Consider the following 26,833-nt stretch of genomic DNA (forward strand, 5'->3'; position numbering starts at 1 on the left):
GTGGAATTATTCCATCGATCGATCGATCCAAACAGTTCTGAATCTGGTTTCAGAGGTTGCAGGCCCAGCAAGTTAGTTAGTGACAGCAGTGCCTTGAGGTTTTTATTGGGCCAGCAACTTGATACGGCTCCAAGAATTGACTGACAAACTGATTCAGTTAATGGATATACAGTCATACAAGCAGGCACTAGATTATCAAACAAGTGTACGATTTCGCCAGAGTACAGCTATAATTACAGCAACATAAACCAAGGTCAGCAGCCATGGTTTGGTGAGGTTGAACAGCGAACGTACTAGCAAGTAGCAATGCCATGAATGCTGCAAGAAATTAGTCAGATAAGCAAGTTTTGCTGTGTGAAAACAGGCAATTGACAAGCTTAACAGTTATCTGTTCAGATGGAATGTTGTTAGATCGCAAGGAAGAGCAAATCAAAGTCTGTTCTCCTACAGGATGAACTCACTGTCTCATCGTTCCCGCATTCAGGACCTGTTATTTCAGAGCTGTTACAGTCAGGAATGAACCAACTCTGAATGACTTGGTTCAACTCATCGTCTGGAACACCAGGAGAATCACTTGAAAAGGACCCTGGTGATAATGTGAGAAGAGATATACCTAACCTAACCTAACCTAGCATCAGCAACAGGTTAAGGATAATGTAGTAGGAACAGAAGCTGGAACTGAAGAAAATGTGGCAGCACATCCTAAGTGGTAGTTAGCATGATAGTAGCTCTGGCACTACTGTTGCTGCTTTGCTGGATCATTTAATGACAAAACAGGCCTAATTACATGGAAAGCAATCGGTATGTAGTACTAAGATCTCTGTGGACCTTTGGCACCTCTCTCCTTGCTTGTTCTGATAGCGATAGGGAATTGTCATCTGAACAACAAGCTGCAGAGTTGTAAGCTCCTGCTATGGATTAAAATTGAAGACCTGGCATTAGGCCAATGCTATAACATTTTAAGGTTTAAGAAGTTCTTCTAATCTGCATGAAGAGATCTTTCATGCATAACCATATTTGATGGAATTAGAGGGAGTAGAGAACACTGTGGTCAGCTGCCTCTCGACGTCCTAAAAGCTATTCAACTTTTACGGTACAAGTACAACCGACAGTATCCTCTAGTAGATATGGTTTTTTCGCTTCTGCATATATTTATAAGTTAAAATTTAAAACTCTAACCTTAAATATAGAGTTAATTTTGAGTTTTTTTACCTAATATTATATTTCAGCATTGGCATTTAGATCGCTAGGAATGCACATATATAATTTTTACCCATAAATTATTTTTCATTTGTAAATATATCGTTTGTTTTTCCATTAAAAAACGAAACAATCACCCTACGATAATTGGTTATAACTTGTTTAAAGCAAATACTGGAATAATTTTCATTATCAAAAAATATAATACCAATATAAATGATAGATTGATTTAACTATCCACTTAAAATAATTGGTGTGTAAAATTAGATATGGTAAATTAATCCTTGTGTGCTAGCGTGTGGGGCAATTTGATAAACTAGTCTTTTATGTTATTGGCCATGGATAGGATCACAGGAGGGAGATTCCCGGGATGCGTGTGTATCGATTGACGATTAAATTGAAGCTAAATCGCCATAATACTAAAGTATTGTTTTTGGTAAGTGTTATAAATACTAGTAAATGTTATGGTGCAAAGTGTCTATCCGAGATGTGTCATACAATCAAAGTTGTCGAAAGATCGATCTTTCTTCTTACAATATGCATGAAACGGAAGAGAAATGGTAAATGGTGTGAGGTTCACATGCTTTGTCCCCAGTAATTTTCTATTTAACGTAGGCCGGATCAAATCACAGCCCATGCAGCAGCAGATGGACTGAGAATGTGAACTCACTAGGCCTCACTAAATGGGCCTAATCCTGGCCCATCTACGTAAGATATCAGGCCATCAACCGAAGAAAAATTTTCGTCACAACTTTTCTTAACCAAGGATGACAATGATTCAATTCGTCTTCAAGGACAGTTTCTACCACGAGTTTCTATTTGTGGAGGACTCTGATAATGTTGGAAGAGATAAACCTAACCTAGCAGCAGCAGCAGCAACGATAGGTCAAAGATAATAGTCGGAGCAAATTAAAGCTAGAATTGAAGAAAGTGTGGCAGCATCTTTACTACTATAAAAGACTATCTGTCATCTCTACCTACTTCTATTGTATAATATTAAAACTCAATTAAATCTTGATGAATATCCATATAAAATTAAATTGATATCGATATTCCTATATAAAAAAGACGGGACGGTCACATATTTCATAACATGATCTATGATAACTCCAGCATTACTTTTGCTAGATCATCATCATTTATCGAAAAGACATACCTAATCACTCCAGAATAACAGTTCAAGATTTCGCTGTGATTTACTGGTGATAACAGCAAAACAATTTGATGTCAAGAATGGGATTCGAACCCATGCCCTTTCGGACCAGTACCTGAAACTGGCGCCTTAGACCAACTCGGCCATCTTGACTTTTTGTTCATTGTTCCTACCTTTACAACTTGACTCCTTGTCTCTTGGTCATTGTCGAATTAATAACAGTACTTTGCAGGAGATAACATTCGTGTATGTGCTAATGTACATGTGAATGAGGTCAATGAGTTACTTAGGCCGCGTTGGTTCAACTCTCCAAGTTAACTTAACACTCTCGCTTTTCGCGCGCACACTTTTTCTCGAACTATTAAACAGTGTATTTTTTGCAAAAAAGTTCTATAGAAAAGTTGTTTTAAAAATCATATTAATTTATTTTATATTTTTTTAATAATTAATAATATTAATCATGTATTAATCTATTATTATGTTTTTCGTGCTAGGCAAGATAACTTACTGATGCCTCTACCTAACACGGCCTTACTCCCCAAAAAACCCAATACTGATCTTGTTATGGCATCATGATCTCCCCCTCTCAAAGTGAGAAATATACCATCTTCGCAACAACATCGACAAAGCACACCATGGCATGTTTTTGTTTAAGACTCATCAATGCTAAACATGTTCTAGCTAGCTAGGTAATACTCCTAAATGAGTGAGCAATGTGGCTGCAGTGGACCTGACCTAGCTTATCATTGAAGCCACTTCGAAACTACGTGCAAATAATGAAATCTTATCTCAACCAATTGCCAATAATAATGTGTTTAAGATTTAGTATGGATCACGTCCTTGCCTCTTGCCTGGTCAGAACAGACGAACGATTAATCCCATGATGCAAGCTGCATTAGGGGGTGATTGTTTAGCATATTAATTTATAAACAAAAAATAATTTATAAATAAATTTTTGTACATAAGCTCTTAACAATCTAAAAGCCAAAACTAAAAAATAAACAAGGGTGAAAAACACTAAATCAATTCTAAATTTAAGATTAAATATTTAAAAGTTTATATATAAGCGTAAGCAGAAGCGAAAATACGTGGCGTCAGACTTAACAACCTGTGTCTGACTCTCAAAAGACAATCTGTTCCTATCCCCTTCTTGTACATGTTGCGTCGTCTGCTCGTTCTGCTAATTCGTCATCCAACTTGCAGTTAACTGCAGAGGGAATCGATCAACGACATATGAACACATGCCCAAGAACACTACAAATTTCCTGAATCTGAGAGCACATGACAGCGATGCTTTCTCAACAGTTTGGATCAGGATTGGGCCGTTTACTTGTTCTTCGTTTCCATATACAATGTGCATGCTTATTAATCTGGAGTCCTATACTGCAATGGACATGTCCAATATACAAGTTTCTAATAATATAAGTTTACAAGTTTATTTATACGAGTTAATTAACCTGATCTGTTTAATCTGAGTCCTATACAGTGCACATGTTTTTCAATAATGAGTTTGCAAGTTTGTTTATACGAGTTAGTTAATTAAACTGATCGATCTATACGGCATATTCCGGGATACCATTGTAATATGCGTGCTGCACGAACCTAGCAATTGTTAATTCAGGTACGTACTAGCTTGCATTGTATAAGTAGCTGACTAATTGCAAGTGTATGCTAACAGCACGACGACGAGTTGGAAATTTTGCACTGGCGGCAACGATGAAGCTCGCCGTGATCGCCGTCGCGCTCCTCCTCCCTCTCGTCGCCGGCGTCGCCGATTTCGACTTCTTCTACCTCGTCCAGCAGGTTGGCGATCAATGGCGTCGTGATCGATCAGCTCATGATCATGGGCATGTCTGTCCTCTGAATTTTTCGTAACCATGGATGTGTTCGATTGCTTTGCAGTGGCCTGGCTCGTTCTGCGACACGCAGACGGGATGCTGCTTCCCAGACACCGGCAAGCCGGCGCCGGAGTTCGGCATCCACGGGCTATGGCCCAACTACGCCAAGTGCCGCGCCGCCGGACCCGAGCTCGTCGAGGACGTGGCGATGGTGGTCGACGGCACCACGGCGGCCGTCGACGCCGTCGAGCGGCGGCAGAAGTGCTGGCCGGAGAACTGCGACGACCGCAACCCGCTGAAGCCGTGGGAGATCAAGGACCTGGTGGCGGAGCTCGACGCGAACTGGCCGACGCTGTCGTGCAAGAGCGGCCGGAGCATGGAGTTCTGGAGCTACGAGTGGAAGAAGCACGGCACCTGCTCCGGCATGGGCCAGCACGAGTACTTCGCGGCGGCGCTGGAGCTCAAGAAGCGGCACAGCCTCGCCGCCATCCTCGCCGACGCCGGCGTCGTGCCGTCCGACAACGAGAGCTACTTCCTCAGCAGCATCCGCGACGCCATCGCCGGCGCGACGGGGGCGGTGCCCAACCTCGAGTGCAACCGCGACGCGTCCGGCGAGACGCAGCTGTTCCAGGTGTACCAGTGCGTCGACCGCTCCGCGAAGAAGCTCGTCGACTGCCAGCTCCCCATGCAGGGCAAGTGCCGCGACAGGGTCAAGCTGCCCACGTTCTAGCTAGCTCGCCGGCGACGTTCGTTCTAGCTCGCCGGAGTTTGGCCGGCCGGCTGGTCTCTGACGATGGACGTTACGTGCGTTTGTGTCGTCGCGTTGTATGTGGTTTCAGGTACACGAAGTTCGAGGATTTGTGCAGTTGGATTCCTGCACATGTACGTTACGTTACACTTGGCATTATTATTCCTGAGAGATTTGCTTCAGTTGAATAACAGGAGTTTTATCAGTTGAGATGAATTCGATTCACAAACAGTTCTGTCAGTATTAATTGGATTCATAGGTGCAGTTGCACGCTTCATCTTTTTTTCTACTTATACTTATAAACCAAAATTTTTAATCTTAAATTTAGAATTAATTTTGGAATTTTTCGTCAAAGTTTATTTTATAACATTGGCTTCGCTAATAATACGTGCATAAAATTTTTATTTAAAAATATGTATTCTTAGTAATCGAAAATCCAAGATTAAAAAATAAAACTTCGGTAAATAAATTTAAAATCAGCTCTAAATATGTCTTATAAGCATAAGTATGAGTGAAAAATAGAAGGGCTAGAAAACAGCTCTAAAAATGAAGTTTTAGTCGTGTGCCATCGTCTTCACGTACCTGAACGTCTGACGACGACGACCAGTCGATTGATCGAACGGCGTCCACGTTTTTTTTATGTTGGTTCTGACTTTTCATCGATTTGTTACCTTTTGTGCTCTCTCCAATCGTTGGTGAGTTGCATGCTTTGGCTGTTCTACGGCGTCCGACTTGCAATAACCGATCAGCATATCATCCAGATAGGTTAGAATTTTTTTTTCAAAAAACAAATTTATGACATAGATGATTATGTGATATAATATTCCATATATAATCTAGTAATCCCATCCAAATGTGAATGTAACTGAAATAGAAAAACGAGGTATTTCGGAGCAACGAGAACTGTAGTTATCCAAAATAATTTCGTGGGCTTTTAAATTCATTCAGTCTGTATTCCCACCTGCAAGAAATAAATAAACAAATAAGTATTTTTGGACTTTTCAAAGTCAATAGCGTGAGTTTTATCTTTTCGCTTATACTTATGATTATAAGCCAAAATTTAAATTTTACAATGTAAATCTGGAGCTGATTTTTTTGGCCGTAGTTTATTTTCTAATCTTTATTTTAGATCATTAAGAACATATATATATTAAAGTTTATTAACAAATTATTTTTTATTTGCAAATTAGTCATTTAACGATGAAGGCATGTATACCTTTAACTACATACAACCCCTGTGCTTAAATGTAAGAAACGCTGGGAATGAATCATACCAGTTTTTTCAGATTCATCCCTAGAATACCTCTAGTAGTTCATAATTACAATTTTTAAAGAACTTACAAATGTGTAATATTATAAAATCTTTTGTTACGGCAAACCTGAACCTATTATTTTCATTTCACATGCTGAAAAACCTAGGATTCAGTATAAAATCGAACTGTTTTAGATGAAATTCTTTAATTCCCACCAAGCTCAGCCCAAATCGGAAAAAGAAAATCCGTCACTTCAAAATTCAGCATGAACTCGATGATTCGCATGTGTTGTCAGTTGTCACTACTCGTACAAAATTGCATTGGAAAAGAAGAGAAATGGCTGCAAAGCGACGGCGGCGATGGCTTCATCCCGTCGCCACCGCCGGCAGCTGCTGCGCGTAGGCGACGCCCTTGTCGATGCTCGCCCTGAGCTGCGGCTTCAGCGCCTCCAGTGCGCGCGCCTCGAACTCCGTGAGCCCCCTCAGCTCCGCCGCCGCCACCTCCTCGACGCCGTCCTTGCCGAGCCTCACCCTGCACGCGAAGAACGGCAGCTCCGGCACCGCCTGGCACTGCACGTACGCGCACTCGTACACGTCGGCGTCGCCGTCGAGCCCGCGCAGCGACGCCTCGACGAACCTCGCCGCCGCGTACGCCATCGACAGCGTGGCCGACCCGGACCCGGCCTTGGCCTCCACCACCTCCGTGCCGGCGTTCTGGATCCGGGCGGTCAGCTCCTCGACCTCCTCGTCGGTGAACGATGTCTTCGGCCTCGCCTTGGACAGCAGAGGGAGGATGGTGGCCGCCGCGTGCCCGCCGACGACCGGGACGTCGACGTCGGCCAGCGGGAGGCCCTTCTTCTCCGCGACGAACGTGTTGGCGCGCACGACGTCGAGCGTCGTGACGCCGAACAGCTTCCTCGGGTCGTACACGCCCTTCCGCTTCAGCACCTCGGCGGCGATCGGGACGGTGGAGTTCACCGGGTTGGTGATCACGTGCACGAGCGCCCCCGGCGCGTGGTCCGCCACGGCCTCGACGAGCTCCCTCACGATGCCGGCGTTGATGCCGAACAGGTCATCCCGCGTCATGCCGGGCTTCCTCGGCACGCCGGCGGGGATGACGACGACGTCCACACCATCCAGGCAGCCGGCGAGCTCCTCCTTCCCGGCGAAGCCAGCGACCCTCGCGGGGCTGTTGCAATGGCCAAGATCAGCAGTGACACCATTGACGTTGGCAATGTCGTACAGGTGCAGCGCCGACACGAGCGGCGACATCTTGATCAGGAGCGAGAGCGGCTGCCCGATCCCTCCGGCGGCGCCAAGGATGGCCACCTTGTAGCTGCCGGCCTGCGCGACGACCCGGCTTCCGGCGCGCCGCCATGGCCGCAGTCTTGGTCTCATCTTGACCGCTTGCCAGCGAGAGCTGGAGGAGCAGCACATCGGTGGAGCTGGCCTTGCCGAGCTGAAGCCATTGACGTGGTCTGCATCGACGGTGGCTCCAGCTCCATGTCGGAGCTGCTTGTTCAGAGGAGACGAACTGATCAGGTTCAGAGTAGACATTGCAGCCGACGCCATCTCCTAGAATCTGAACAGGTAATGCAGAATTGTTCAGATATTCAGACTTTCAGTTTCAGAGCTGAAAACTGTCAGTGCTATATTAAACTGTTATTAGGGGAACAGATTCCAGTTTCATAAAAAGAATTTCACAATGCATTCCAGCTCAAATTTAAGTGCTTGAACGTGAAAATCAAAACGAGATTCTGATACCAGTGCACTGCCTTTCAGACAGTAACACGACAGAAATGACAAATTGATAACACAGCACTGTATGCTGAATTTTACAGTCTTGAGCTTGCCTTGTAGACAGCTAGTACACCACAAGAGCAGAACTCCGAATTATCAGATATTTTATCTCGAGATTATCTGGCTAACAATGTTGACAACATGATAGCCGGGTCATCTGTGACAGGCACTGGTGTGGCCATGTGTAATCATTCCAAGTGAAGAGGAAGAAAAAACCACATCGACAAGAACTATGGGTTAATCCAATCTGAGACACACACATCATCATCATCTGCAACAACACTGTGATTGCAAGAGTGCCAGTAGCGAAAACAAAAAGGAACCAAAATGTCAGAATTGAAACTCAGTTTCTTCAACAAGAACATAAGGAGAGAGAAAAAAAGACTGAACCCCTGCATCTCATTTCATTTGGGAAAAAGATGAAGCAATCAGTAATCTTTGCTTCTAGTTCTATCCTTGCAAATTGTGATCTAACCACAGGCAGATTGAACAGATAGAACTAAACTGTTTTTAGATGATAAGATGGAAGTAGATGGAGATCAAGAGGAGGAAGAGGAGCATGACCTGACGAGCGAGCACGAGCGGTGGAGATGGAAGCGAGGAAGACCAGTGTCTGGCTGGCTACCTGCTTGACAGCCTGACAGGTGCAAATTATTTGGACCTTTTGGTTGGATTTCTCTGATCAGAGAGCCCACCAGAGCCACAGATTTCTAATGAGAACAAAATATGCATGTGGTTCCAGATTACTGACATTACTGATGAAAAAATTGTTGCACCAATTGCTTTTTTGGAGAACACCTAACATGCCTACTCTGCTCTCTCATGAGTACAAATTGACCAGAGTTTTTTTTCTCTCTAAAAAATAATTTTGCAGTAATTTGTTGAAGTTGTTTACAAGAGAATTGATTATTGCGTGATTTTTTAGTATCAATAACTTCTCGTACATACCAAAAATTTTGATAGATTTTTTATTACGATGAAATTTTAATCTCAATTTTCATGTTAAACGAGTGGATGCTAACAAAAGCCACTCTTTGGGGCTTAATTAGGTGGATCAACGCAATGGGTCTCGTGGGCTGTAGCCTTGTGCACGACACAAGCTTGGCCCAGCAATCTCCCGAAGCTAGCGTGCGCTACATGAGCGATGCACACGCGCGTGTTGGAATAACATAAGTTAACCAAACAACTCATTTACCCTTCAACCTATAAGCATATAAGAGACAATTTATAATTTAAACTTAAGTTTAAAGTTGATCGTAGGGTTGTTTTATCTTAGTTAATTTTCAAGCATGTTTTTTTTAAAAAAAATCGTTGAGAAGTTTCATCGCTAGATTATATTTTCATCACTGAAAAGTTATTTTGCTAATAATTAATAAGATGGGATCGGTTATCACCTCCGGTGGTGACAGCTATTCAGAGTTTGGAGCTCACAATGGGTGGACGAGAGGAGTGTCAACCAGGGTTCATCAATTTTTTTTTTGAGAGAAACTAGGGGTGAACGATGTTCTTGGTTTTCATGAAAAATCTCATCTAAGTTTTGTGGAAAAAAATGAAATTCAGTTGATTTTATTAACTTGGCAGAAAAGTTGAGTTGTTTTGGTCTCATATTGGCTCCGGAACTCTGGTCAGTATGATTTCGTCGGTTTGGTAAACCTCATGCTGAGTATGCAAGCAAGATACAATATCAGTACGTAGGTGTTCCAACTTCCAGTTAACTATGAAATTAAGCATGCATGAATCATGATGCATCTGGGCTTGTATATGTAAAAGTAATGCGAAAAGACCTTGCTAATGACAGGCATTCTTCACGAAAACCTGATGGCATTTTCCAGTAGTTAAAAATACTCCTATCTTACTCGTGCCTGCAATCATCGCTGCGCTTGGCTCCAATCATTGGCATGTTTATGAGTGGTTCATCAATAAAAAGGATAATAAGAGAAAACGTGCCATTCTCCTTTCGTGCCAGGCCATCATGGTTGTAGGGTTCCTGTTTCTTCAGCCTACTACTACTTGCTATCTTGTTCTGCTGATTTATTACAAGCCAAAATCTCTGCTGATGATACACATCTGCTCACCTAGTATTGACAGTTTTGATTGAAGGTACATTAATTTTTTGTGAAGAACGTTGCACCAAAATAATGCCCAAAAGTTATCAATAAAACTACACGGTACACACTGATATGGAAACCAAAGAAGAGTTTACTTTTCCAAGTTATAGAGAGAAAACGTACAATAATTTCCATCCACTCCAACATTTTGAAAATTCTAATGGATTGGTATACACATGTATTTCTATTCTTTCACTTTTCATATTTCTATAGATTATTTTTTTCAAACCAAATAAGCTCTAAAATAGAGATATCCGTTCGCGTCTCCCCGTATTTCACAACATCGTCCTCAAAAGTCCAAAAAATAATTATTTGTTTGTTAAAAACATGCTCCTCTTACATGAGTCCATTACAAACTTAATACAAAGTATATTACCGGTATATAAAATATTACTCACTCCATCCGAAAATAACTTTATTTTTCACTTATCTCGTCCGTATCACTACAAAAGTTAAATAACCACATAGTATAATACTCTCCAATTCATCAAATCCTAATGTGACTGTTACACTTTATCCCTATCCAATGATTTGTCCCCACTAATCTCACAAACTTAAGTAAAATAATTGTCATAAAACAAACTTGTTTTAAAACAAATAAGTATTAACTCTGGACCCTGCAATCTGTGCAATCCGAACCAAGCACATCATACTGGCACTGTGGCACATTGCAGCAAGCAAAGCTGCCAGGCCAGTGTGCGGGTGAGCCCGAGATGACGGAGATGCTCACGGTGCGCAATCTCCGCCACTGGATCGGATCTGCTCACCGCACGACGCAGTAAAAAAAAAAATGCAGCCAATGGCGTCGCAAGATCGGTGAGAGCATAATGCTAGGCGCACATAAATGTCCACGCCCCTGTTAGTCAGAAGACATTGATTCGCTGTGAGGCTACGACTGACTGGAATGCATGTGAAATGGAGATTTTCTTTTACTTTAGAGAAAATAGTGATGTTGGTTAGAACATGCTACATATAGTTTAGTTAAGGTTGACTTCAAGATCCTTGGAAAAGGAGGAAGGTCGATTTCAGATATGGTACCTTTTGTATTTTTTATGAACTATGAATCAAGTCCTTTGGGTTTGAAACCGAACGTTGGACGGTGATGGGTATTGACGGTGGATACCCTTATATAGAGATGTTGATAAACATTTTTTATGCTAAACATTATGACTTTGGCTATATAATTTATTATTGAACATATGAAGTTCATTAATTATTTAGATCAACATATAACAGTAGCAAATAAAAGAATTGACGTCGGTTGTATGATAGGGAGCAGGATTAAAAAAATTACTCCATTACTCACAATATTTCATCTCAGATGATTTAAAAAAATAGATACAAACATACAACACGTTGTCGCTTAATTACCCGTATTTGTCTTTACTTAATTTTATTAGTGGGTCAGCGGGTGCAAAATCAAGGTCAGATACAGAAGGATACTCCCAAAGTACAAATATAAATACTTCATTAAACCAAATGTGCTGTCCCCATTAGGTGGAGCCAACCAAACAAAAAAAATAAAAGAAAAAAAAACTGAAAGAACAAAAGAACAGGTACACGTTGGTGTGTAGACTTAACAAAAAGGCCCCATCGGCATCACGCCCCCGCCGTCGTCCCCTCCCTTCCCTTCTCCTCCGTCACTGCACTGCAACCACCATCCATGGAGGCGGGAGAAATCGGCGGCGCCGCCGTCTTCGCGCTCGCCGCCGCCGCCGCCCTCGCCGCCGCGGTCTCCCTCGGCGCCGTCGACTTCACCCACCCCTTCGCTGGTACATACATTCCCCTCATTTCTCGTAGTTTTTTTTTTCTGTTTTTACCCCCCTCGTCCCTCTCTCGCGGGAGCTCGCGTGATCTGACGCTCTCCTCGTTGGTGCCCCTCTCTATCTCTCCGGCGTTTGCTTGTGATGTGTCTGTAGTTGGTGCCGGCGCGGGGGCGTTCGAGTGGGACGGGGTGATTCCGTGGCTGATCGGGGTGTTCGGCGTCGGCGGGCGCTCCGCCGCGGCGGAGGAGGCGGGGGGCGTGCTGTCGCTGGGGATGGCGTACGAGCTGTGGGTGCGGGTGCGCGGCGGGGTGATCGCGCCGACGCTGCAGGTGGCGGTGTGGGTGTGCATGGTGATGTCGGTGATGCTGGTGGTGGAGGCCACGTACAACAGCGCGGTCAGCCTCGGGGTCAAGGCCATCGGGTGGCGGCCGGAGTGGAGGTTCAAGTGGGAGCCCCTCGCCGGCGCCGATGAGGAGAAGGGGAGCGGGGAATATCCCATGGTCATGGTCCAGATACCCATGTACAATGAGCTGGAGGTAAGAAGATACTCTACTAAAAAAATTGATTGTAGAAGGAAGAAAAATACTAATCATTCTCTCCTCCTATATTGTTTGATTACCTTTTCCTGTTCTTGTTTCCTTGCCAGATTAAATACTTTGGTACTATATGTTATCTCATCATGTTAGGAATGGGCTGTGTGCCTCTGTGTAGGTGTACAAGCTGTCAATTGGAGCAGCATGTGAGCTCAACTGGCCAAAGGATAGGATAATTGTCCAGGTGCTCGATGATTCCACCGATCCATTTATCAAGGTAAACTGAACTCCACATATCTAGTGGTACTGTAGTAGTGTGTGTAGTTCCATTCTTGCATGATTGGCTAGTGGCTGGAACTTTCTGTTTTAAAAGTGAAGAGCCTATCTGTACCTACCTAAATTCCGTCTCAAAGAAGTTAGACATTTGTTGGTGGGAAGAGAACAATTTAGATCAAAATTTTGAACTGAAGAGTAGCTGTCATGGCATGGCATTTAGTTTTTTAGTTGGTATAGTTGGATTGAACATGGAAGATGAGGATTGAAGGAGTACTGTCACTTGCTAAAACCTTTTCGCTATCACCGCTTCACTAATCGCTAGTTATGTTGTGTGAGCTTCTTTGTTATTATGGGGGATGAGGCTTGGGCATATGATTATGTGAAAATGAAGGGGGTGATTGTTTGGCTCTTCCAGGAAAAAAACCAAATGATATATTTGCAAATAAAAATAATTTGTAAATAAAACTTTTATATACATGTTTTTAGCGTTAAAAAAGCCAAACTAATGCCCTATTCGGTTTGGAGAAATTTTAAGGCATAGGAACAGGAAAGTATAGGAATAAGAATGCATACCAACATCAATCCGTAGGAATTTTTCTAAAGGTTTGAGTGGATAGAAATTTCGTTGTTTTCTCTCTCCAAGATGTAGGAATCTTTGTTTTTTCTATATTTCACTCATCCAAACCGAATGGCTTTTATAGGAATCCAATTCTCTGTTATTCCTCGAAAATAAAAAAAACAACCTACTTTAAATTTAAGGCTAGAGATTTAAATTTTGGCTTATAAGTGTAAACAAAAGCGAAAAGACGGGGCAGTAAGTACGAAAGGGCTGCAATCAAAGAGCATGGAGAAAGAGAACAAGCCATTCAGAGTCTGGACCTTTCAATCACATGGGTACAGTGGACCCCCTGTCTGAACCACAAATATAATTTGATGTTCAGAGAAAATAGTACGAATATGTATCTGAAGTGAGAAAATTCAATAGTTCTACTTCTTTTCTCTTTTTTTTTCTCCTGCCATACAGTTGCAGCCCAATTTTCAACGGCAAAGGAGACTTGCTCTGAGAATTTAGGACATGGCACACGAAGAAAAAACTTTTTAGATTTAGTGTAGTTCAGTTGCTATTCACCTGATCTGAACGTCCAACCAGATATTTGTGATGAGTTTCATCACATGGATTAAGTTAACGCAATAATTTGGGTACAGAGAAACCATGGGGTATGATTTGGTTACTTTAAACTCAGTTGATCAGCATCCTGGATTCAATTGAGTTTATCATTGGTGTTACTGGTGAGAGATGCATGAACTTATAGTATATTAACATGACTACATGAGCTCATTTACCTAGTCCTGACATTGCTCTGTATCATGAGCACCCTCTCTGGCTTCCTTCCCACCTGGCTTGCAGCCACTATCCAATGTTTATGCATACCCATGGATGATATATCTGATGAAATGACTCAATGATTGGGCATACTATTCTCCTATTGGAGTGGTCTTTGCCATGTTAATTCATATCTTGAACTGCTAGCAGAGGACGTCTACGTGGCACTTATTTGCAACATTTTACGCTTTTCCTATGTTATTATCTTCGCTGTTCAAAAGCGCTTTGCTATTTCAGAATTTTATGATGATTCACTTTGAGCACATATACACTGTTTTCACAAAAATAAGTAAGGGAAACAAGACACGTGACCTCCTAAGCAGGTAGCCCTCGGCTGTCGGATCTGTATCTACCTTTCTACCCAATCATTGAACATGGTTATCCTATGATGTCCAATGACAATACGATGTGTGCAAACACGGTGGCACCACACTGCAGCGCATCCGCTCGTGTTGTCAGTTGACACAACAGTCGCTTGGGAAGCTTCTCATTCATTTGTGTAACTAAACTGAACCTTGGGGCATTACATTTCAATTACAAGTGCACAATCATCTACCATATTGTATTCATCATTAATGAGTGTAGGCGTGTAATCCCAAGATGATCAGATTACTTTTGCCTGCAGAATTTGGTGGAGCTTGAATGTGAGAGTTGGACAAGCAAAGGTGTAAACATCAAGTATGCCATAAGAAGCAGCCGCAAGGGGTTTAAGGCAGGAGCCCTGAAGAAAGGAATGGAATGCGACTATGCCAAGCAGTGCGAATATATTGCCATATTTGACGCCGATTTCCAGCCTGAACCAGATTTCCTGCTCCGAACTGTTCCATTCCTCATGCACAACCCAAATGTCGCCCTTGTTCAAGCTCGGTGGGCCTTCGGTAAGGACTCCATTCCTGTGAGCTATGTAGCATCACTCTTCCAGATATCTATCACAAATGCATAATTTTGATTAGGCCATGAAAGATGAAACAAAGAATAGCCTTGGGTCTCATGTGCTTCTATGTCATGGTACATTGTCACTTAAGTAAAGAAAAACTGTACATTATCACAAAGGAGTGGATAATATTTCGAGTCTTATATGCCTCTATATCATGGTGCACTATCACATATGATTGGATCATATTTTGGGTCTTATATGCTTCTGTATCATGGTACATTATCACAGAGGAATACTTTCTCCACTTCAGACCTCATTGTTCAGAAACTTTGCACAAAAACCTGCTTAAAAACTGTCTTTGGCTGACGAAGAAAATATCTCCTTACACATTCATAGGCATGAAAAAAATTGACATGCAAAATACTGCTAGCATATTGACTTATCAAACAAGATAACATTTTATTACTCTGATCGATCCAATTCTTAATTGACAGAATTTTGCAGTGAATCACACCACAAGCCTGTTGACAAGGGTACAGAAGATGTTTTTTGATTACCACTTCAAGGTTGAGCAGGAAGCTGGATCAGCAACCTTTGCCTTCTTCAGCTTTAATGGTAAATGTTGCTATAACTTTTGGATTATTACAAAGGGAACAAAATGAATCCATAACTTGTAGTATTACAAAAATACAATCTTCTAAAGGCATGTCTATTTAAGGAACTGCTGGAGTGTGGCGCACAGCAGCCATCAATGAGGCAGGAGGCTGGAAGGACCGCACTACAGTTGAAGACATGGACTTGGCAGTTCGAGCATCCCTAAAGGGCTGGAAATTTATCTATGTTGGGGATATCAGAGTGAGCATACCTTTCGCTACAATAGTGTTCAAAGTATTTACAAGTAAAACAGTCTGGTATAATTTGGCTATGCTAACATGTCATAGGTTAAGAGCGAACTGCCATCCACTTATGGAGCCTACTGTCGACAGCAATTTCGGTGGGCCTGCGGTGGTGCAAACTTATTCAGGAAAATAGCAGTGGATGTTTTGGTGGCCAAGGTAGCTTCTCTTCTCACACCAGTAACAGATACAAGAGTAGATCTGAAATTCACCCCGTTGTTGTTCCATTAGGATGTATCACTCCTCAAGAAGTTCTATATGCTCTATAGCTTCTTTTTGGTGCGGAGAGTTGTAGCCCCTACCGTTGCCTGCATTCTTTACAACATCATAGTCCCTATATCAGTCATGATACCAGAGCTATTCATACCAATCTGGGGTGTTGCCTACATTCCTATGGCGCTTCTGATTATCACAGCTATAAGAAATCCAAGGTCAGTTCTACAGTGTTTGTGTGCCAACAATGGTTCCCATATGTCCTTCCCCATAAACTAAAAGTTAATGTCCTTAAATCTCTCTTCAGAAATCTACACATAATGCCATTTTGGATTTTATTTGAGAGTGTGATGACCTTGCTTCGCATGAGAGCTGCACTGACTGGCCTACTGGAATTATCTGGGTTTAACCAGTGGATTGTGACAAAGAAGGTAGGGAGCAATTTTGAGGGCACTGATGCTCCTTTACTTCAAAAAAACCGGAAGAGGTTAAGAGATAGGTATGACCTCTATTCAAGGCTATCTATATCGATATCATGATTTAAACAAACATGCAGTATGAGTTACATTTTTTTAATTGATTCTGTCTTTTGCTTGCAGAATTAATTTTCCTGAGATTGTATTTTCGGTGTTCCTCATCTTCTGTGCGTCGTATAACCTCATCTTCCATGGGAAAACTAGCTACTATTTTAACCTCTATCTCCAAGGATTGGCATTTTTACTTCTAGGGTTCAACTTCACTGGCAATTTTGCCTGCTGCCATTGACAAGGACAACACTTTATTGTATGAAGCTGTGTTGCAGTTCTTTTCCGGATACAAATTCTTCAGACGACGTTTCAGATCTGTGCTCTAACACCAGTTCCAGTTTGTCCGTATGTGCTGTAATCCAATGCCATCAGTGATCTGTCATTTACTCCAGACTACAGTTAACACCAAACACAATTTGTCATGTACTCCAGGCTAGTTAACACGAAACACAATTTGTTGATTTTTGTGGGCTTGTTGCTTGGGCGACTGAACTCATTGTTCTAGTACGGAGTACGCATAATATGGTCTCATGATCTATTTTGCCCTTTTAATGCCGACTAATATGGGAGTTAGCACTATTTTTTGGGGGGGTCAAGACATGGCTAAAACCTAGCCATACTCATGGGTACTGGTCAGGTCAAATATTTAGCCCAAACCGACATGGAGATGCAAACTTAAGCCTAAGTTTCTTTGTCGAACATGCATGTCCAATTGCTGGTTACTAGTAATTATATTCACCAAATTCTCTCTTCATCTGCAGGCACAATTGCTAGGGTTTTGATGCCAAAAAAAAATGCCATATTCATTTATGCAAATTAAGGAACACGCCAAACATGTTTGTTAGCATTAGTTAGAATCAAACGATGCATATAACTCGACCAATAAAAACCCAATTATGCTATACTTTGGCATTTCTCCCCTCCATCGCACTTGCCGATATTTGAATAACAGTGTGCCCAATACAAAATTCTAACACAAACCTATTAAAACGGTAGAAGGAACAATCTAAAAGAAAGGGGAACAGCGAAATAGTAATATCTTCAGTTACAGTGGGGACGGCAGTTGCATGTATTTCATCTCATAGTACAAACTAATAAACATTACCAGTTAAAAATTGACTAATTACAGATACAGAATGATGCTGAGTTCCTGACACTATGTGGGGAAAAAAAATGAAGCCTATGGAGTGTCGTGATGAGGTCATGCATCCCTGACAATACTAAAAGGAGCATTTCATTGAAATGCAACCATCAAATCCTTTTGACAAACAATCCTCAACAATAGATGGTGAGTTCTGAAGACAACCTCTTGGGTTGTGCAAATTTGTGTCTTCACAATAATCTGGACTGTGAACCAAAGGAGTACCTGCATTGTATTCCCAAACTCCATACTTAGTAATGACAGGACTTCCCTTCAGCCTTTTCAGTGGCGCAAGATGGACAGAGCGCGTAAAATTATCCGAAAGGTCCACATCCTCATTAGATTTAAGATGAGTAGCGCATTTCCTCTTTGATCCAGGTAATGGATTTATTCCTGTCACAGAAAATTCTGCCATGAGCCCATAACTACAAAGCTGACTAAATTAAATAACTAGCATATAATGTTGCCTCAAACCATTACCTCCAAATGTATTGGAAATGCTCAATTGTGATTCCATCGCACTGGAGCAATCACAGGAGCTATAATTTCTACAATTCACAAAAAGAAAAGTCATAAGAAGCAGTACAGTTAGGAAAGAGTATGTTAAAAGTTATAGAAGTGTTTTATGAAATACAAAGAACCTGTAAACATACAAGGAGAAGACTTCCACCAATTTATTACTATATAAGATATATTTAGCAGGATAAATCTAGACCAAGACAACAATCCACAATACGCATTGATCAGACAAGCCTGGGAAAGTTATCTGTAATACTATTATATGGCAGAAAATTGTATTACCAATTCAATATGCGTTTCATTTGCAGCGAGAATAGCCACACCGTATAATGAAAAGTTGCTCAAGTTGCGCTAAATCTTAAATCGCAAAAGTTCCATAACCCAAGACAGATTCCTTAAGATCATCTACCAAGCATAAGAGTAGGAAGCAAATGTGGAACTTTATTGAACAAGAATTTGCGTTCAATTGTCTTTTCTTTACCAAAAGGTTTGTCAATGCACAAAACACCAGATATCATGACTTCTGGCACATGAGGATGAAACCAAAATCCACAAGGTACTTGTGCATCAAGACAAATATTAATATTCCACTCTAAATTACATTTTTCAATTGCAGGATCGTTAAGCTCCTACCAGAAAATTGAATTGTCATGCTCTTTAGGCTTAGAAAATGGGAACAGGATCAACAAACTAAATCAGAAAGCACTCCAAATGAGCACTAAGGACAGGAGCGACAAACCTGTGCATATGCTCCACAAAATCATCAACAAGAACAGGCCAAGCACCTAAGTAAACAGACAAGAGAAAACAACAACATTAGATTTGCCTTAACTCTTACTGAGCTAATTCTGTAGAGGAAGCTGCAATGCATGATTGACATCCTCAAATGAATTATATGAAATAGAGCAAATTGTACCTGTTGGATCATAACCTTCCAGATCTTCATTTACACATCTGCTGAAAGCTAGCAGCTGCTGCCAGACATCCTCCGTTATGTTGTAACGTTGGTACTTCTGAGAAAGGAAAGATACAGCTCCACTAAAAATATACAGGAAAGTCTACTACTTGCACTTTATCATGTAAGTGCAAAAGATAAATGTAGTTCCCACAAAACTCAACATTTTTAAAATAATTATTCTAGAATATAGTGGAAGGCCTACACGCTCATCTCAGATTAAAGTGAACTCGAATACAAGAAATTTTTGGGAAGTGCCTAGAATTCAAGGTTGATTTACATGCACAACTAAAATTATTTTAATGCATGATACCAGATGCTGACAAGCACAATTATAAGCTTTTTTTCACCATATCAAATACAACTTTATTTTTTGGAAGAAAAGTAAGTGTTAGGCATACAAGTGCATTGGCAATTCTGCAAACATAGAGAATTTGATGTGCTAGGAAACACCTTAATAAGTCTATATAATCATCAATTCATCATGTATTTGTGTGTCAAACATCAAAATATAATTATGTCGCCACTTCACTGGAACTGATGAAGTTCACAAGTTTATATTAAATGTTGATTGATTCCTTGACAATAAACCTAGAGATGTTTTCAATGTAATCCATGTGTTTGCAAATCCCTATGATATAATTTAAAAAATTAAAAAACCCAGAAGCAAGATTGTATAAGAATATTCACCTAATAATTGTTTGAGGTGAAATAATTAAATTCAGGAGAAGAAATGTGCATACCTCAACAAAGTTACACCACCTGTCAAGCAACCGAAACCTCCCACTTAGAACCATCCTCCATGCTACCACAGCTCTCTGAACAGCTAAAATAATGAAAATTGAAAAGTTCCATTCTTGTTAGTATTCTAGGGGCATATGAACTATATAAGTAGCATGCATATTCATGCTCAAATAGGTGGTCTTACAGATGTTCTTTTGGCCATTTTCCCGGGAAATGAAGAAGACAAAATCATAGAAGATACTGAATCGGAGAGCATCATCCTAAAGAGAGAGGATTCTCAATCAACGTAATGCATTGAAAAGCATGTGAAAAATGCATAACCAGCTTAGAGAGCATCACTCACTAAGTCAAGAGTTGACATGAGCTTGGGGATGTCATTAAATATCGCATCCCTGGATGAAAACATTAGAGAATATAATCAGTGTAAAGGTAAAACAAGTATGAGGAAATTGCATCCCTAGATGAATATTAGGTGATACAGGTATTGATTTCTTTTGTCTTAGGCATCCATGTAGGGTAGAAAAAATATTTCTAAAATCTCATCACTGAGGTACAATAAAGGTGAGAAGTGATAAGTGCGAGCTGCCTCCTGCTAAAAGGGGGAAAAAGATCACCTCATTTTTTTTCACACCGTGTGATTTTCAGTGCCTACAAAAGCATATGCAAGATACTGAGATAGCTTACCTTAATCCTTCCATGCGATCTATAGCTTGTGAAAACTCAGCCAATCCTTCTCGTGTGTTATTGTTTGAAAATGCTGATACAATACCTAGCAAACAAAAACAATATCAAACAATAGATTTAGACAGCATCAGATTACCTCAGGAAACATTGATGTAAGTCAAGTAGGATAGTAGCTGTTCAATCACCGTGCATTAAAGATTCTCTCTGTATTTCGTAAAATAATTATGCTTTGAGGTGCTAAGAAATCATCACTTAGGTCATGTGCTAAGGAATTATGGTAACTGAATTGTACCAAGAGATTATTTTAGACTAAATTGTGCCAAGGATTGCCTAGTGTTAGCCTTCAGCTAGAACATGCCAATAAAGAACCACAGCACTTTCCCCAACTGGTCTCCGTACTTAACACACACTTAACTAAAAGTTCTTGCAGTCTTTTTAAACCTTAGAAGCGCTTAGTCACTGATCACCTTCCATCGATCCAAGAAACCAGGTACTTGACCAGTCCATAACCTAATACCAAAAAGATCAGTTCTTGGCTCCTCAGAGTCACCCCTCCACCGAAATCCGCAACCTAAACAGCATGGAGTTCCCTAAAATCCACCGGAGAAGCTTTAAAAAGTAGCAACACCCGCCTGAAAACCCCAGAATTCCCCCCCTTCTCCTGCTCTGCATGGACGCAAGCAACCGAAACTCTCCCACGACGGGATCAAACCAAAGGACGGAAGGGGGGTAGCGCGAATCCGGGCGGGGGGGGGGGGGGGGGGGGCGCTCACCGTAGTACTTCTGGTACGCCTGGAAGGCCGCGGGGCAGGCGCCCGTGGGCCAGGCCATGGATCCGAGAGCCCCCCACGACCCCGGAAGCCCTAGCCCCGACTCCCGCGCGCCGCCGACGACGAGGAGCCCGGCCGGCCGCCGACGCGCTCGATCTCGCGCTCACGTGCGGGCGGCGCGGCTAAGTCGGCGACGGGAAAGCGGAGTGTGGGGGAGGGAGAGAGGAGGAGGAGGCGATGCTGGAGACGGAAAAGAATGCTGTGGCGTGGGTGTGGTGTGGTCTGTTCTGTGCTGGGCTGGTGGCACCGTGCCCAAACTTGTATAGTGTCTGTACTGTTTGCGTTGGCTGTGCATATCGGAAATGGGAGTAGTCTTTTTTTTAAAAAAAATTGCTATTACCTTCGTTCCGAAGGTCTGAAATAAGATTATTTTTTTATTTCTGTGTCTAAAATTTGACCATTCATTTTATTTGAAAAAATTGTACATAAACTTAAAAAATTAGTCGTGCATAAAGCGATATTCATGTTTTTTTTCATATAGTAACAATAAAAAAATAATCGCAAGAAATTTCAAATAAGACGAAAAGTCAAAACAATATATCTAAAAACTGAAAAATGATCTTATTTTAGAACGGAGATAGTAGGAAACAGTATACCATTGGAACATAATATAATATCAAATCTGATATGCATATGTATCGGACATGGTACCTTAGTTTTGGAGTCACCTCTTTTTTTATGACATCATATTTTATAAGAAAATAGTTAAATTATTTTTACACTATAGATTATTTTAATTATTTATATGGCAACTTTTGTTAACGTAAAATTGAGTAAGATTCTCTAGTAAATTTGATTAAAGAAAGAGTACGAAAAGATTATATATAATAGTCAGAGGTCAAGAAGTAATCATGAAGATGCAATTTAATTATATTTATTCATTAGGCATGATTTAGTTTTTTTCTTTATTTTTAGAAAGTTTTGTCTTGTGTATATGATTACGTTTCCTTTTGTATTTCCGAAACACATTTGTGTTCGATTAGGACGAAGTCAGTGTTCTATTAGAGGCTAATATGATTTCCAAAAATTAAATTTTGACATTAAAGAGTAAAAACACACTCCAACAACAGCCTAAAACTACTTTCGAACTTTTAGCACCCCTAAGCATTAGCATTTTTTGACCTAGATATTCGGCTTCTCCTAGGGTTCCCAACTTTTGGGTTATTGTTGGAGATGAGAGTGATTCATGGATCTAATATTGTTTAGAATGTTACCAATTCAGAATAATTGGGAGTCAATCTTTAGCTCACCGTTGGAGATGCTCTTAGGGCTAGGTTTCCTTTGTCCTTAGAAAACATGTGTTGTGTCCAATATGCACTAAGTCTAGTGTCCGATTAGGACTTGTACGTTTCCTTTTTATTTTAGAAAATATGTATCTTGTTCGATATGGACTAGTATTTACTCCTAGTTATAAATATATATACCATGGTTCCTTAAAATATATTATGGATCAATAACTACTCTTGTCGCGTCACCATCCTACTTGCCAAGGTTTTTATCATCGAAAGAATTTACCACCCAACGTGTGGCTGTATCGCTTCAATCTCTGCTGAAGGGGTGAGTCCTATGTTTTGTTGGCCCCACCAATCGTATCAGCTAGATTAGTATTTTCTCAGTTCGATCTGATATTCTAGTATGGTTGTATGGCTACTAGTTACTTAGTTTAAGTTTAAGTTACTTTTGTATATTTGATCTAATTATTTTGTAAATGTGCCGTTTGATCGAGCTTCGTTTGTTAGGTACAAATTTCAATCAAAACATATACCATTGCTTAGTAACTATACGGTTCGGTTCTAAGTCACTCTTATATTTTGAGTTGATTTGGTCGACCACTTTGAGTGATTTATGTTGTCTCGATATGTTTAATACGGTACTATCTCGGCTATATTTGATATATTAGAATGTGTTTATCAAATAGTTTATATCAAATTGATCTATTTTGCTAACGATTTTATCGAAGTTCTAGATGATAAGTCACCAGTTATCGGCTCATTAGTTTGATAATTTGTTTAGGTTTGCTAACCAATCGATCAATCTCTTATTAAGTGTAATCTAATGTTGCATTGGTTCGGTCTAACCTATCAAGGTTATGCTTAATAAGCTAGATTAGGTAGATTATGTGGTAGACATACGTTCCTAGCCGATACGGTCGATTGTTCAATCTATTCGCTAAACACCACCATGTAAAATCTAATCGGCTATGTCCTAAAATATTCATCAACTCGATAGTCGTTTGACTTCTTTTACTATTCATCTTATTAGTTGCATGATCAAACTGTCTAGCTCGCCTACACCTCATCAAGATTTAGATCATACACTAGAGAGACACAAATACTCTGAGTCCTTCGTGTGTATTAAGCACACTAGATCAATAGATTTTGCATCAACTCTTTTATAAAGGAAGACTACTGAACAACACATCGTTACAAAACGGGGGAGACCTAATACCTAAGTATTATGCATGATACATATGTATATCTCGTTTGATATCTGTTTCAAGGAATACCCCCATACTTCCTCCTTTCCACAAGATTTATTAGGATTGCTATAAAGTCTAAAGTTGACTTATAATATGCAACGGATGAAACAATAGAGTCGATGATAATGGGTCAGGTCAATCTTGACCCGTTTCGTTAACGGGTGTGAACGCCCTATCCTTCCTCCTTCCCCCAAATCCCTCCTGACACGATCGAGCTCCCCTATTCCCCGTCTTCCTCCGCGCCGCCTTGAGCTGCTCCTCCGGTGAGATCCGCCCCCGGAAGCCACCCTCCGTAGGCGGCTCCGAGCCCGCGCTTCTCCGCCGCTGACCTCTGTCGGCCGGCTCAGGTGAGGCCTCGCGCTCCATCACCTACGTTGCGTTACGTTCCGCTCCTGCCCGACGGTGACTCCATCGGCGACCCCGTGCCGCTTCTACCTGCGGCCAGCCGCACCGTTCGCCGCCCCCTCCTCCGCCTCCCGCCCGCGCCCCCAGAAATTTCTCGGACTTTTGGTGCATCCCCGTGGGCGTTTAGGCGCACGATTTTGGATCGTTGGTGTGTTTTCCCCTTGATCATGGGGAGGGATCCACCCGATCTGTCTATTTGAGGGGATTGCGACGGTATTCTTGTTTGCGTTGGTCTGATCGAATTACTATTTAATCGGATAGGTTGAATCTTAGTAGACGAGTGGTGCATGACTGGGGATTTCTCCCGCTAGGGTTAGTACAAATTCCTTGATTTCGTTTCAAATCTGTCATGGAAGAGCCGAAGTTTGGCGATGGATAATAAGATACAATACGAATCACATAACAAATGAATATAGAAGCACAGCACCCCTCAAACCCTTTCTCTTATTTGTAATCCTGACCAAAATTAAAAAGAGCTGTAAATGATTTCCTTTGAGTAATCAATTTATATTCAGTCAGGAACTCCCTTGTGGATTCCTTAAAACGATACCCACAGCAAAACATTTCAAAACACGTGACTTGTTGATGTTGCAGAGGTTGATTGGATCGTGACTCAGGGTTGTGGCAGATTGGAAGAGTTTAGAGTTATGGCAAATTCCGTATTTATGAAGTATATCTTGATCAATTTCTTACTAGTTGAATGGTGGCCGCAATATCCATGGCAGGAACAGATAGGATCGAGTTCTACTGGACTCTGTTGTGTTTGTTCACTACCTTGTGCAATCATGGAATTTCGTAGCTTTTATACAAGTGTTCTTTTATGTTCCATAGATTGGTGATGTCACCTGTAGTTTTTGTGCTATACATATTCTTCAAAATACACTGAATTTTCTCATATAGATATGCTTACCTGTTTGATGCAAATTGCCATTGGATGTTTTGTGTCATGGTGTTTATGGCTGGAAACTTCAAGTTATGTAGAATCTATGGTCATTTAGATCATTATAGTTACTGTTCATGGTTTGTTTTTTAAGGAAGAAAAGAACTTGAGCCATGGGAAAGAGAAAGTCCGCGGCTAAGCCACCACCTAAGAAGAGGATGGACAAGCTTGATACAGTATTTTCCTGCCCATTCTGCAATCATGGCAGTAGTGTTGAATGCCGGATGTGAGTAACTTTTTCACAACTCTACTTGTCTCTTGCTACTGCTTATGGTAATGCATTTTGACTCAATTTACCCCTTTTCTTCCAGTGATATGAAGAATCTGATCGGCGAGGCTTCTTGTAGAATCTGTCAGGAAAACTTCAGCACCACTGTCAATGGTATGCACAAGGATACACTAACAAAACTGCATGTTGTACTCCAGATTTAGACGATACATTTCATTTAAAAATTGCAAACAAGAAAATTGTGTAGACTGAACTTATTGGTTTTAATTTTCATGAAATGAATTGGTACCACTTCCAGGAACAGAAAATAATAGTTTCTTGTAGCCATATCCTCGTAGCACATACATTTCATTTTGTATGTTTTAAGTTTGAACCAACTTGGGTATAATAAAGCAGAATTAATAAGAGAGTAAAGCAAAATCTCTTATCGAGAACAAATTGAGGATAACAAAGCAGATTCAACTTGGAATTTACCATTTACTAGTATTTTAGTTTTTTCAGTAAAAAGGATCTTATTATCTCTTGCGCACACTTAACCACATACTCAGTAGCGACCATGTCCACACCGTCATGACTGTCAAAGTGTCAAGACAATTAACCTGTTGTGTCCTGTTTTATTTGTTGTCCAAGTGTGAGTTAGCTGAATTATGCGAAAGAGGATGAAGGGTAAAAAACCTGCACGAAAATACAGTATCATGCATAAAAAACAGTCTATAGTAAAGAAAATGTTCTTTGGTAAATGCCATTTTCCAAGTCTCTACTAATAGGTGATTTCTTTGTTGCAGCACTGACTGAACCAATTGATATGTAAGTCAAATCCCCACTACAAATAACTCCTTGCTCATTTTCAGTTCTGCAAAATCATCACCCTCCCACCCCTTTACTGAATTTTTGTTTTCTTGCAGATATAGTGAATGGATCGATGAGTGCGAGCGTGTCAACAATGTCGAAGACGAGGATGGTGCATGATCATGCCATCATCATGCCCCAACGTTTGATATAGCCGTATTGTAATGGGTGCTATTATTGACTGCCATCGTCACCGTCAGCCACGTCTATAATAGTGTAATAGTAGCGTTCTAAGGATGCAATGGCTGATTTGGTTTATTAGTAGGCAGTTCATCCTGCACCTGAAATAAGCACCTGAAGACGTGGTATACCTACATATCGAGAAACTCAAAAACAGCTTATTATGCGTGTGTAATTGTACGGGCATAGTGCCCTTATGGGATGCTGTAACCATGGTTTTCGAATCAAAACTAGTATGTTCCATGGATGAAATTTCTCTGAATTTAGAGACTATATAGTTGAAAACGTTCTGACATCTGAAGCCGCT

At 41.1% G+C, this 26,833-nt stretch overlaps 5 protein-coding genes and 1 non-coding gene across 6 annotated transcripts; 3 read left to right on the forward strand and 3 right to left on the reverse strand.

Moving 5' to 3' along the window:
- Nucleotides 1-2,425: 2,425 nt before the first annotated feature.
- TRNAL-CAG lies at nt 2,426-2,506 on the reverse strand. Its single transcript has one exon. It is a non-coding gene; the product is annotated as a tRNA-Leu (tRNA).
- A 1,563-nt stretch (nt 2,507-4,069) lies between these two features.
- Nucleotides 4,070-5,144, forward strand: LOC102722314 (ribonuclease 1). The gene is made up of 2 exons (XM_006657930.2): nt 4,070-4,156; nt 4,256-5,144. Exons 1-2 carry the CDS (start codon nt 4,070-4,072, stop codon nt 4,919-4,921), a joined length of 753 nt encoding a protein of 250 aa, XP_006657993.1. The 3' UTR covers nt 4,922-5,144.
- A 1,170-nt stretch (nt 5,145-6,314) lies between these two features.
- Nucleotides 6,315-8,629, reverse strand: LOC102722595 (malate dehydrogenase, chloroplastic-like). The gene is made up of 2 exons (XM_006657931.3): nt 8,556-8,629; nt 6,315-7,773 (listed from the first exon to the last, which is right to left on the reverse strand). The coding sequence occupies exon 2, from the start codon at nt 7,761-7,763 to the stop codon at nt 6,558-6,560; it is 1,206 nt and encodes a 401-aa protein (XP_006657994.1). The 5' UTR covers nt 7,764-7,773; nt 8,556-8,629; the 3' UTR covers nt 6,315-6,557.
- A 2,978-nt stretch (nt 8,630-11,607) lies between these two features.
- Nucleotides 11,608-17,222, forward strand: LOC102722877 (probable glucomannan 4-beta-mannosyltransferase 7). Its single transcript, XM_006657932.3, has 10 exons — nt 11,608-11,871; nt 12,019-12,401; nt 12,577-12,675; nt 14,684-14,936; nt 15,440-15,550; nt 15,654-15,790; nt 15,877-15,990; nt 16,063-16,262; nt 16,352-16,543; nt 16,644-17,222. Exons 1-10 carry the CDS (start codon nt 11,763-11,765, stop codon nt 16,807-16,809), a joined length of 1,764 nt encoding a protein of 587 aa, XP_006657995.3. The 5' UTR covers nt 11,608-11,762; the 3' UTR covers nt 16,810-17,222.
- Nucleotides 17,223-17,451: 229 nt separating this feature from the next.
- LOC102722881 (DCN1-like protein 2) lies at nt 17,452-21,659 on the reverse strand. The gene is made up of 9 exons (XM_040525975.1): nt 21,388-21,659; nt 20,615-20,699; nt 20,274-20,322; nt 20,115-20,190; nt 19,930-20,012; nt 19,148-19,244; nt 18,971-19,016; nt 18,193-18,260; nt 17,452-18,105 (listed from the first exon to the last, which is right to left on the reverse strand). Exons 1-9 carry the CDS (start codon nt 21,443-21,445, stop codon nt 17,792-17,794), a joined length of 876 nt encoding a protein of 291 aa, XP_040381909.1. The 5' UTR covers nt 21,446-21,659; the 3' UTR covers nt 17,452-17,791.
- A 2,435-nt stretch (nt 21,660-24,094) lies between these two features.
- Nucleotides 24,095-26,821, forward strand: LOC102699325 (transcription elongation factor 1 homolog). Its single transcript, XM_006657933.3, has 5 exons — nt 24,095-24,270; nt 25,363-25,494; nt 25,580-25,650; nt 26,283-26,304; nt 26,403-26,821. The coding sequence occupies exons 2-5, from the start codon at nt 25,382-25,384 to the stop codon at nt 26,464-26,466; spliced, it is 270 nt and encodes an 89-aa protein (XP_006657996.1). The 5' UTR covers nt 24,095-24,270; nt 25,363-25,381; the 3' UTR covers nt 26,467-26,821.
- The last annotated feature ends 12 nt before the right edge of the window (nt 26,822-26,833 follow it).

This window comes from Oryza brachyantha, chromosome 7 (assembly GCF_000231095.2).
Source record: "Oryza brachyantha chromosome 7, ObraRS2, whole genome shotgun sequence".
Taxonomy (NCBI): Eukaryota; Viridiplantae; Streptophyta; class Magnoliopsida; order Poales; family Poaceae; genus Oryza; species Oryza brachyantha.

Coding starts and splice junctions, on each gene's coding strand:
- LOC102722314 (XM_006657930.2), top strand. CDS start 4,070: ATGAAGCTCGCCGTGATCGCCGTCGCGCTCCTCCTCCCTCTCGTCGCC. Junction 4,157..4,255: donor TCTTCTACCTCGTCCAGCAG/GTTGGCGATCAA, acceptor ATTGCTTTGCAG/TGGCCTGGCTCGTTCTGCGA.
- LOC102722595 (XM_006657931.3), bottom strand. CDS start 7,763: ATGGCGTCGGCTGCAATGTCTACTCTGAACCTGATCAGTTCGTCTCCT.
- LOC102722877 (XM_006657932.3), top strand. CDS start 11,763: ATGGAGGCGGGAGAAATCGGCGGCGCCGCCGTCTTCGCGCTCGCCGCC. Junction 14,937..15,439: donor TCAAGCTCGGTGGGCCTTCG/GTAAGGACTCCA, acceptor AGAATTTTGCAG/TGAATCACACCACAAGCCTG. Junction 15,991..16,062: donor TGGATGTTTTGGTGGCCAAG/GTAGCTTCTCTT, acceptor TTGTTCCATTAG/GATGTATCACTCCTCAAGAA.
- LOC102722881 (XM_040525975.1), bottom strand. CDS start 21,445: ATGGCCTGGCCCACGGGCGCCTGCCCCGCGGCCTTCCAGGCGTACCAG. Junction 20,700..21,387: donor GGCGTACCAGAAGTACTACG/GTGAGCGCCCCC, acceptor TTTGTTTGCTAG/GTATTGTATCAGCATTTTCA. Junction 19,245..19,929: donor GGTGGTGTAACTTTGTTGAG/GTATGCACATTT, acceptor TTCCTTTCTCAG/AAGTACCAACGTTACAACAT.
- LOC102699325 (XM_006657933.3), top strand. CDS start 25,382: ATGGGAAAGAGAAAGTCCGCGGCTAAGCCACCACCTAAGAAGAGGATG. Junction 25,651..26,282: donor CTTCAGCACCACTGTCAATG/GTATGCACAAGG, acceptor TCTTTGTTGCAG/CACTGACTGAACCAATTGAT. Junction 26,305..26,402: donor CTGACTGAACCAATTGATAT/GTAAGTCAAATC, acceptor GTTTTCTTGCAG/ATATAGTGAATGGATCGATG.